The sequence below is a fragment of the Dendrobium catenatum genome, unplaced genomic scaffold (assembly GCF_001605985.2).
Source record: "Dendrobium catenatum unplaced genomic scaffold, ASM160598v2 fragScaff_scaffold_639, whole genome shotgun sequence".
Taxonomy (NCBI): Eukaryota; Viridiplantae; Streptophyta; class Magnoliopsida; order Asparagales; family Orchidaceae; genus Dendrobium; species Dendrobium catenatum.
In genome coordinates, this window is record NW_021319101.1 from 4,267 (window position 1) to 15,146 (window position 10,880).

General features: G+C 35.2%; 1 protein-coding gene across 1 annotated transcript; it reads right to left on the bottom strand.

Annotated features, from left to right (window-relative positions):
- Positions 1 to 2,768: 2,768 nt before the first annotated feature.
- Positions 2,769 to 8,425, bottom strand: LOC110111762. Its single transcript, XM_020843764.2, has 6 exons — positions 8,034 to 8,425; positions 7,818 to 7,966; positions 7,320 to 7,429; positions 6,768 to 7,266; positions 4,823 to 4,956; positions 2,769 to 4,005 (listed from the first exon to the last, which is right to left on the bottom strand). Exons 1-6 carry the CDS (start codon positions 8,423 to 8,425, stop codon positions 2,797 to 2,799), a joined length of 2,493 nt encoding a protein of 830 aa, XP_020699423.2. The 3' UTR covers positions 2,769 to 2,796.
- Positions 8,426 to 10,880: the final 2,455 nt, after the last annotated feature.

The window sequence follows — 10,880 nt, forward strand, 5'->3', positions numbered from 1 at the left end:
CCGCACATTCTCGGACGCCGACTGGGCGTCTGATCCAATAACCCGGAAGTCGACTTCTGGCTATTGCTCTTTCCTGGACAATACACTAGTCTCATGGACAGTCAAAAAGCAATCTACCGTCTCTATATCGTCAACAGAATCAGAATATCGTGCCTTGGCAGCAGCCACGGCAGACACGATTTGGATCCGCCGATTACTTTTGGATTTCCGTATTATCGTCTCCGATCCAGTAGACATATTCTGTGACAACATGTCTACGATAGCTTTGGCGAACAACCCGATCTTCCATGCTAGAACAAAGCATATAGAAATCGATCAACGATTTGTTCGAGATCATATACAACAAAAGCATATCAACCTGCGTCCGGTCAGTACAATAGATCAGCTTGCGGACATTCTCACAAAACCGTTATCTACAAATCGGTTCAAATTTCTTCGGTCCAAACTGACTGTTAACACTTACTCGTCAGTTTGCGGGGGAATGTTAGAGTAGACAACTTAAATAGCTGTTCTTACTTCCTATTACCGCTTGACACGTGTACCTCTATACTTTCTAAACTCTATATATATCTGTCATGTATGTAATTGATTAAGCAAGAAATACAAAGCTCATTTCCTGTCTTGTTCTTATTCTCTGTTTCAAGAAGTGTTAAACTTCCTCAATAAATATGAAGAAGATCCAGAGCCAATTCGAACTTCTCAATTGGACAACCAATGTTATTTCACTCGATCATGGAGCATTTGTATAACATTTAAGTGTCTTAATAATGTCAGTATTAAGCAATCTTGAGTTTTTTGGATTTGTCTCGTCGGGCCGCTCAATTCAACTATAAGCTTGCTATATTTGGATATCATTTGGCCACCCAATTAATATTCTAAAGCTTCCCAATATGCTTCAAGCTAGTTATTTGGGCCCATTTTGGCTCATGTTAGACTCATTTTGATATATTTCGTTCACATTGTTAGGACATTCAATTTGACTATAAGTTTACTCATATTAGAGTTCATATGGTCCTGAATTTAATTTTGAAAGTTTCAAATTTAAATTTGCTTCGAAATTCATGCATGAACAAGATAATTTTTTATGATGTATCAATATTAATTAAGTAATTAATTTATTATATTTAGTTTAATTATTATATAACATATGAATAAAATTTAATGCCTTGATTATTATCTTATTAATGTAGTTGTTAGTTAACTCATGCTTCGTTTGATTGGTTCTTGCTTATATAAAATGCAATTTTAAAAATTGATGCTGAGGAGGAGTTTAATAAAATAGAGTTTCAATAATGAGATGTTGTTTGAGTAATATTTTTTTAAGTGCTTATTAAAAGTTAAAAATATATATTAATTGTTTGTTTAGGTGTTTAGCTTTAGCAATTTTACTATGAAAGACTAAACTACCCATTTATGTAATTTAAGTATATGTGATTATTATTTTTAAAGTAAAGTTTACTTATGTAAAAATTTATACTCTAAAGATTGAAAACTAAAAAGATAGTCAATAATATAATATAAATTATGAAACTAAATAATTTTGCATCTTTACAATAAGCAAAAAATTTAAAATAAAAAATTAATTGTAGGCATACACAAATTTGTTAATTGTTCTTTGCGATAAGAGATTAATAGCTAGTAAGAGATGGGGTTGTTCGTTTTTTTTTTTTTTGGACATTTAGGTCATTTAAGGCAAACTCACACACACAACGCATATACATAGACTCTGAATCCTGAATCTCTTAGTTGGAAGCCTAAGCTCTCAACCAATAGGCGAAGGAGAGTTGTGTGTGAGAGAGATTGGGATTGTCAAATTGAAAATTTTTAGTTGTTATATCTATATTAATGTATGTCACATTCCACACTGCCGTTGCCATCGCTGGTTCTTCCGCTTTTGGCTTCGGCCGTGGGAAGAAGACAACAACATGGTGGTCAAAATTCACATGATACGATGCGACAACAGAGGGGAGAAGGGCGGTGGATCATGTGGTTAGTGCGCCCATCTGTGTGTAGGAGATGAGATGAGAAGGTCGCGGGTTGGGAAGATGATGGCTTAGGGGAAGGAGGCTATGATGCTTTTGGCAGACACCGGCCCGACGAGCTCCATTATGCCGCCGTCAGAAATGACTACTTTGATCGACAACAAGGAAGCGTCATCGCGCCCTAGACCGGCGAAGGCGCAATTCCCCATTTAAGTTATGTTAGCTGTCCTACAGTGTTTAAGAAGTGGATGCGTTTTACAAATCTTCAATGAGATTTGAGCACAGACTAAATGATGGAGGGAGTTGCGAAATATCGATAGGAAGCAAGTCAAAGCTGAAATGATGGAGGGAGTCGCGAAATAGCGAAGAGTAGTTCTCTGGATGGGCTGCGGAAAAAAGACGAAGCTCGCAGACGTGCTAGGTCGATGTCCGTGCAGGTTGATTACTCCATGGATTGTGCTAGGAGTGCTACTTTCATGTCTTCAAGTGAACATTGATTACCTAACTAGTTGTACTGTAAGTATCATATTGCTTGCTTTGAATAGAACTGCTATAAGTTTCTCTATTACCCATGAACAAGAGAGGTTTCTTTGTCTTGTCTTATTGTGTTACTAATTCTCTATTTCCAATCGAGTAAAAGGCTTTCTTGTCTCTTCATGAGCATTGAGTTATATTTTCTCTTTAACTTTTGTCTTTCAATGGAAGCAACAAGAGATGTTGCTAGATTTTAGGTGTTCAAAGAAGAAAGCATTTGGACTCAGAAAATATATTTCTAACATGCAGGACCGCACACTACTCGTCTCTTGTTTTCCATTTACAAGCGTTGTAACAGAAGAAAAATAGTCACTATCACTTGTATAAGAATGACAGCCAAGTTCTCATTACTGGATGAACAAGTTTGGAGCCCAAATGAAGCCACGAAGCCTGATTCTGGATCTTGGGATCCCACACCAAACTTATTCTTCGAGTTCTGAACTGCAACGCCCTCTTCCCTGCACAACTCCACACCAAAAGGAACAAATCTTCCGGCTCTATAACATAGATTTCTGTTATTCCAAGCTGTAAACCTCCTCCCCATTCTTTCAAAGAACTCCTCTGAGAAGTCAAGCTCTCCTGTGAAATTGTTCCCACTCAGATAGAGAACATTCAGATCAGGCAAATCTGCAAGCTTAGGAGAAACTTTTCCAGAAAGATGGTTGTTGTCCAATGCAAGAAACCTTAATCTCCTCAACCCAGCAATGGATTCTGGAATCACTCCCGTGATTCCCGTATTTGACAGGTCCAAATTTGAGAGATTTTGCAGTTTTTCCCACCCAAAGTCTACAAGATTTCCACCCAATGGGTTGTTTGACAGAAGCATATCTTGGAGAGAGAACATACCTTGAAGGGACTGAACCCACCCACCACTCAAACAGTTGTTCCTTAAATCCAGAAGAGTGAGATTCTTCAGAGAAGCAAGCTCTGGATGTAAGCTTCCACTGAATAGATTGTTGCTTATATCCAGCTTTAGCAGTGAAGTAAGACCACCGATTGATGACGGGATGGAACCAGAGAGTGAGTTACTGCTAAGGTCAAGTATCAAGAGCTCATTCATATTTTTTCCAAAAGAATTCGGTAATGACCCCATGAATCTATTACCAGCGAGTGAAAGCCTCTTCAGGTTGATCAAATTGTCAATTTCGTCAGGCAATTTTCCAAAAAGTCCAGTCTGCATTAGCACCAAAGACTGCAGATTTGTGAGACTAAAAACCTCGATCGGGATTTCTCCAACCAGTCCTTTATTTGATCTGAATTCCAAGATTTCTAAGCTAACAGCTAGCTTATCCCAGCCATTTGATGGTAAAGTGATGGATTGATTGGCAGAGAAACAATTAAAAAAGGAAAGACTCTTCAAATGCTTGAGCTCGAAGAGGGATCGAGTGAACCTTGAGTTTGGAGAGCAGTCAAGTGAGTTCTCCAGGACTGGCCCGATACTTAGGATGGTTATGTACCAGAGGTCATCAAATAGATCACAAGATACCCCCTGTTATTGAGATTTGGTCATTTTGCTGTCTAAATATAAATGAAAGGGTAAAAATTCAACATTTCATTCTTTAAAACCATTAAGAAAACTAAAGAAGAACAAATTAGATCACCAACTAATTAATAAGCATGAAGAATCTTGTCCTAAGTGAACAATAACATCTGACTCCAACAACAACAACAACAATATCAAGCTTTTATCCCACTACGTGGGGTCGGCTACATGAATCCTCTTTCTCCATTGCGTCCTATTAAAAGTCAAATTCTCGTTTAAATCTAATAAAGAAAGATCATTTCTAATATTTTCTAATCAAATCTTTTTATGTTCGTCGTTTTATGTGACCAAACCATCTAAGGCTAACATCTGACTCCAAAGACTGAAAATTCCGCCACAGAATAAGTTAAATTCTACCATTTTGCATGTACTAATAAGAAATAAATTTTCTTTTCTTACTATGAACAGTAATCGTTCTTTAAATGAAAAGTTCATAGGCAATAGTAGAAAGTAGGAAGAACTGCACCACAGCTCATTGCTCCTACAAACTGAAATTAAGCTAAGAGCATTAAATAAAGAAATAAATGATGTGAGATGTTTCCACTCGCATTCTCAGATCTTCACATAGACTTGATGAAGCTAGCACCCCCTATCAATTTTGTTCTTGAATATAAGCGATATAATTTCTATCAAGGTGGTCTAAACTTGGAGAGATCATATTAAAGAACTGGCAAAGTTTTATAGCAAAATAAATGAAATATAAAATATCAGCAAATACAACATTTGAAAGTAAGGTATTAATTAACAGAAATAACGAAGAAACCTGAATAGGTGTCCAACCGCAGGGGTCGGGATAAAGATCTGAGCCATTCCACCAATTACCAAGAAAACCCTGAATGGCCAAATACAGAGCTTCTTTCTCTGTCTTCTCCATAGGAGCCATTGCCATCTCTCCCCCTGATAAGTATAAGAGAGATAGGAGCGGGAAAAGGAAAAGAACTTGAGTTGAAATGTTTCTTCGAATGGCGGATTCAGCCATAGAAAGGAATGCAAGATGAAAGAAGCAGTGTTTTCAGACAAGACGAAGTTGAAAAATAGCAGAACAAATATAAGTAATCTGAAAGCTTTCACAAGCAGCAAATAAAGAAGAGCGCTGAAGAAGAAACAAAAGGCCAAAAAGAGAATCCGAGGAGCATCCTTTCTCTGTCTCTGCTTCGGCTTCCCACAAAAGGAGGAGAAGCGGAGATAATGAGAAAGAACCGAAATGACAAGAGAGAGGAAATTCCGGAGAAGAAGGAGAAGGAGAAGAAGAAGAAGGAACTGAAGGGTTCGTTTACACTATGCAGGCTACAATAAGACGCCGAAGTAGGTAATAATGGCAATGGTAGTAATAGCTGGAAAAGAAAAAAAAAAAAAGGGATTTTTACATACCTAACACCTAAAAATGTTTAAAATACAAATTTAACATCTAAACTAATCTATTTACTAATATACCACCTGAACCGCTCATTTTAAATCAATTATACCACTCCGTTTTCGGACGTTCGCCCCGTTCATCCCGTTCGCTCCGTTCATCCCGTTCGCTTCGTTTAGGGTTTAGGGTCACCACTTCAGGAAATTCTCCGCCCGTTCGCCGCCTCTTCGAAGTCCGCAGGCAAGTTCGGCTTCTCCTGATTTTATCCTTCTTACAGTTCGGGAGTCTGAGTTCGGGTGACTTAGGTCGGCACTGTGACAGTTTTTTTCTTGTTCATTCGTTTTCATTTTTTAATAGATTTATAAACAATCTCATTGTTGATGGTGATCTTCTTCATTAGTTGTTTAGGGTGAACTACTCAAATATTCATTCATGATGTTGAGTTTGTAAATTTAGAGATGCATATTAGTTGTTTGATGAAATGCCAAAGTCTAATTTCTGATTTTTCTGTTTCAGTTTTTTTGAACTTCTGCGATCTTAACAACAGACTGAGCATATGCCAAAGTCTATTTTTGTTCCGATCTTAATGCCAAGATCGGAAACAACAAATGCATATTAGTTGTTTCCGATCTTAATGCCAAAGTATATTTTTTTGAATTTCTGATTTTTCTGTTTCATTTTTTTTTTGAAGGTGGACATTACGGAGGCAATCTACAATGAGTTCGAGTTCCTCGGCAACACCAATCCGAAACTTTAGTAATCAAATATATTGTCATTGCAACTTACAATGCAAGATATTTACATCTTACCAATCTCGTAGCAGAGGGAGAAGATTCTACAGATGCTCCCGAAATAGAACAGAAGACGATTGCCATTACTTTCGATGGTGTGATGAAGTTAATGAATTGACGTATGATAGCAATTTTCGAAGTTCAAATGTTGTTGGAAGCAGTGCATCGCATATTGCTTCAATTAGAGCCGAGCTGTTACAAATAAAAATTATGTTGGTTATAGTGATTTTCCTTAATGTTATTGTAGCGTTCATTGTAAATAAAGGTCATTATGCATAAATGTGACTTTGACTCAATGTAAATATTTTGACAATCAATGAAATCATGTTGGTAGTATTATGTTGGTAGTATTACAAATAAAAATTATGTTGCTTTCGACCATTTATGGGATAATGATGTCAAGTATGAATGAACTTGTGGATTAATGTTAAATATTTGTTGTAACTTCGAGTTAAACTCATGTGGGCTATAACAATTAGCAGCAGTCCATACCAATTTTTGCAAACTGTGACTATCATCACAACGAAAAAGTCTTTTAAGATTTTTCCAAAGGTGTCGCATACATACTATGTGCTCGGCATGAGGAAAGATAGTTTTAATTGCTTCACCAAGCCCTTTCTCCATATCTGAAATAAATGCTAAATGTTCTATATGAACATCAAAAGATTGGGACAAATTCATAAGAAACCACTCCCAACTCTTCTTCGATTCAGATTCAGCAACGGCAAATGCAATATTAAATAAACCATTATTCCCATCCAACGAATTAGCAGAAAGGAGGACGCCTAAATATTTTGATTTTAGATGGCAAGCATCAATGCCAATTAAATATCGACAACCGGCAAGGAAACCATCAATGCAAACCTTGAAGCTAACAAAAAACCTCTTAAATGAGCCATTTTGTTTGTCACATTGGTATGTTATATGTGAACCAGGATTCCTATTCAATAACTCTGACCTCAATGTCGGCACCCATTTGTAGTTATCATCAACTGGTGATAGAAGGCCAATACCGATTGAGAGGAAAAGAATCTTGCTAAGTAGTGGCAAATTCAGAGGTGGCTGTTTGAATGGAATTAGGATTAATAGAGAATGTTGAAATATTAGATAGCTGCTTCTGCAGTTGGCATCGCGGGTGCACATTGCCGACGAAGCTTTCTACCAGCTGAAAACATTGCTTCTGCAGTTTTCATCACGGGAGCACAAATTACTGCTTCTGTTTCAGCTGAAATTAATGCAGTTTTTCAAAACAGAATAATAATAAAATGCAGTTTTTTTCAAAACAGCACAAATTACAGCTGAAATTAATGGAGTTTTTCAAAACAGAATCTTAAGACCAATATCAGAACAAAAAAACAGCACTTAAAGTTAATGCAGTTTTTCAAAAAACAGCAAAATTATAAGTCTTTGGCTTTAAACCCATACAAAAATCAGCAATGCAGCTTTTCACTCGGGACCAGAATTATAACTGGCACGCCTAATGGGTAATTTTGTAGAAACATCAGTTTGAATATCTTCTCCCTCAAATCTTATAGGTTCCTTACAGGTGCTTCTATGATGACCCCAAGAATTACATCGACCACATCTATGAGTTGTTTTTTATTTCTGTGAACCTTCCAAGAAGCTTTTAATGCGTCTTTTCTTGGGTCTACCACGTGGCCTAATTGTAACAGGTGGGAAAACAAACTGGTTATCAGGTAATAAGGTCCACTGCTCTTTCCCTGGCAATGTTGATATGGCTCCTTCATATGCCATTCTGTATCTTCATAAAATACTGTTGTTTAGATTTAAAAAATGAACAAAGCTTTTAATGAAGTAAGACTACATACCTATAACTATAATATAGCTCGTCCACATATGTGTGCCACAAAGTGTGATGCTTACTTCCTACAAACGCTGCAACATGTATACATGGTAAGCCTGCAATCTGCCAAAAACCACAAGTGCACGTATGATTCTCTATGTCAACTTCATGTCGCTCAGATAGCCCTTCAACCTCAGCTTTGGTTGCAGATGATTGTCTTATAATGAAGTGCTCTTTTCTAGTTGTAACATCTCTAATGTATTCATCCACACAAGGAACAAGAGGACCTCTCCAAGAAACAGCATTTGACTTTCGATGAGCACGTTGTTCCATCAACATACCACGAATCATATCAATCAGATCAACAACAGGCTTACTTCTTGCCTCCTCTACCCAAGAGTTAAGGGATTCAACCATATTATTCGTGTTGTAGTGGTTCCTAATATGGTTTGAAAATGTTGCTTTCGAACTGGCAAATTGCTTCGGTTTGTTCTTTCAATAACAACAAATTAATGTGACTTCTATCAAATTTCAAAGTTTTCTGATTTCCACCGACATATTTCATCCTATTTTGGCCCTTCACCTCAGTCCAGTATCCTCCATATTTGAAAAGAATAGAGCACACATTGTTGCACTCCATATCTGTAAATAAAATTAAAAAGGGATTCTATTAAATAGTTTTAAATGATAAAACAACTTTATATGATAAAACAGATTAACTGTTTCGGCTAAGGTCCATAAAACACATTGTTGCACTCCACTAATATAACTAAAGATTAATAAAAACAGAGCAGAGGAATCATATTTCGGCTAAGGTCCATAGAAGCTTTTCTGTTTCGCATATTTCGTCAGTTAGTTCAGAACCTATTTTGTCACTAATTCAAGTGCAGAAGGCACCAATTGTGCGATGGAGAAGGGAAAAAAATTTAAAAATAACAGAACCAAACTATACGAACTGAACCCGACGCGAAGTTTTTCATGCCTGTATCAGATGCCGAAGCTGAATAAGAGGAGAAGGTTGGATTCGCTAACGATTCAGAGAGAAGTTCGCCAAGCAGTCGCGAACGGTGCGATTCACGTCAAGAGAAGAAGCTGCAGTAGGTTCCCGCCCTTTTTCGCGATTTTGTGTTGACGGGAGGCGACGGGGAGGTGACGGAATGTTATTTTTGATGAGAATAAGGGTTTGAAGGTGGTATAGAGGTAAATATGAAAGTTTAGGTGTTAAATAGGTAAATAGGCTTGTTTTAAGTGTTAGATATGTAAAAATCCCAAAAAAAAAAAAACCTCCACGTCCTTGTTCTTAAACTAAGAAAAAAATGTTACTTTTTTTAGTTATATAAATTTGGGCTTTATAATTTATTTTCCATCGTTTAAAAAAAGATACAATTAAACTGTTCTATTTTATGCATGAAATCAGTTTTTTTTTTTTTAATAAAAATTACGGTTAAACTGTTGGTAGTTTAAAATTTTCTTTATTTTTTAAAGGGTTAAATAATTTTTAACTTTCCAAAAAAATTATATATATATATTTTATTTAAAGAAAACTTTCAATTTATGAATGATAGTAATTTTAATTGTTAAAAACATTTTAAAAATAATATTAGTATTCTGAAATTAATTATTTTTGTTCGAAAGTAAAAAACTTTGAATTTGAGGATATGGGAGATTGAAAAAGCGAGAGAGAAGACGGTTGGAATAGAGCTGGCAAATTTGGAGTTAGGGTTCTGAGGCCTATTGGGGGGACCAGCTCGGCCTCCATGTGCTGTGTGCAACCCCTTCCTTGTTGCTTTACACTTTTTACCGCATTAATGGCCATAATTTTCTTTTAAGTTTTTTAATCAACTCTTGATTTTATGAGCTGCGGGCTTTACTTCAAGGCTTCCTTTCTGATCATTTTGTTATTATTTTATTTTTTAGATTTTAATCATTTATATTTGATCATTTTTTTTTTAATTTGTATTAGAAATCTGCTTTCTACAGAGTTTTAATTTTTTTAAAAAAAAATTTTTTTACAAAGCATTAAAAAATTCATCACAAACAAAACCTAAATCAAATGTGAAAATTTTTTACTTTTCTTTCCTTATTAAATTATAATGATTTCTCTTATTGTATAGTATTGAGAGTGATAATTTTCATTATTTTTAATTTACTAAGATTTTAAGGGTTGTTGTTTATGTCATTTCCTATTTGGCGGAATATAAATCACTGCAATAATTTTTATTATTATTTTCTAGTTGAAAGATTTATGTTTCATTTGGGACGCTTTCTTACTGATTTTTAAAACAATTTTTTAGTACAAAATTTTCTAAGTTTACAAATTTTTGTATTAGAAAGCTTATTCAAAAAGCAGTAAAAAAACATCCCAAACGAAATATTAATATATGATGATTATGATAATAAAAAAAATGCAAGTAAAACGGTGTTGTTATAATGATAGGTGTTAGCTATAATGTTTTAATATTTTTGGTTACAACTTTATAGGATTCGATAGGTGTTAGCTATAATGATCACTTTTATAATATTTGGATCTACATGTAGTAACATGATTTATATATAATAAAACTTACATATTTATTTGGCAATTATTGATTTTCAAAAAATTATCTTGTAGGGTTTAGGGTCTTGGAGCAAATTTTGTCTATTATGCCAATTAAAAAAATTATCTTGCTCAAAATAGGCTATCAGCACTCTACTTCAAATTTCAATTTTATCGCTCTTATGCGAATTCTTGTATTTTATTTGGTCGAACTTTAGAGAAACTCAAATCTATCAAGTTTTTTAAACTTTTTGCTGTGTAACTTTTAATTTCTTGTAGATTATATTATTCTAATCATATTAGTGTTTATGATCTAAATTTTCACGGGATATTTTT

What these genes read in the sequence shown, in the direction of transcription:
- LOC110111762 (XM_020843764.2), bottom strand. Translation starts at nt 8,425, where the DNA reads ATGGTTGAATCCCTTAACTCTTGGGTAGAGGAGGCAAGAAGTAAGCCT. An exon ending in CATTAAAAGCTTCTTGGAAG is followed by an intron (nt 7,430 to 7,817) that starts GTTCACAGAAAT and finishes CATTAATTTCAG; the next exon opens with CTGAAACAGAAGCAGTAATT. An exon ending in CCGCGATGCCAACTGCAGAA is followed by an intron (nt 7,267 to 7,319) that starts GCAGCTATCTAA and finishes CCATTCAAACAG; the next exon opens with CCACCTCTGAATTTGCCACT.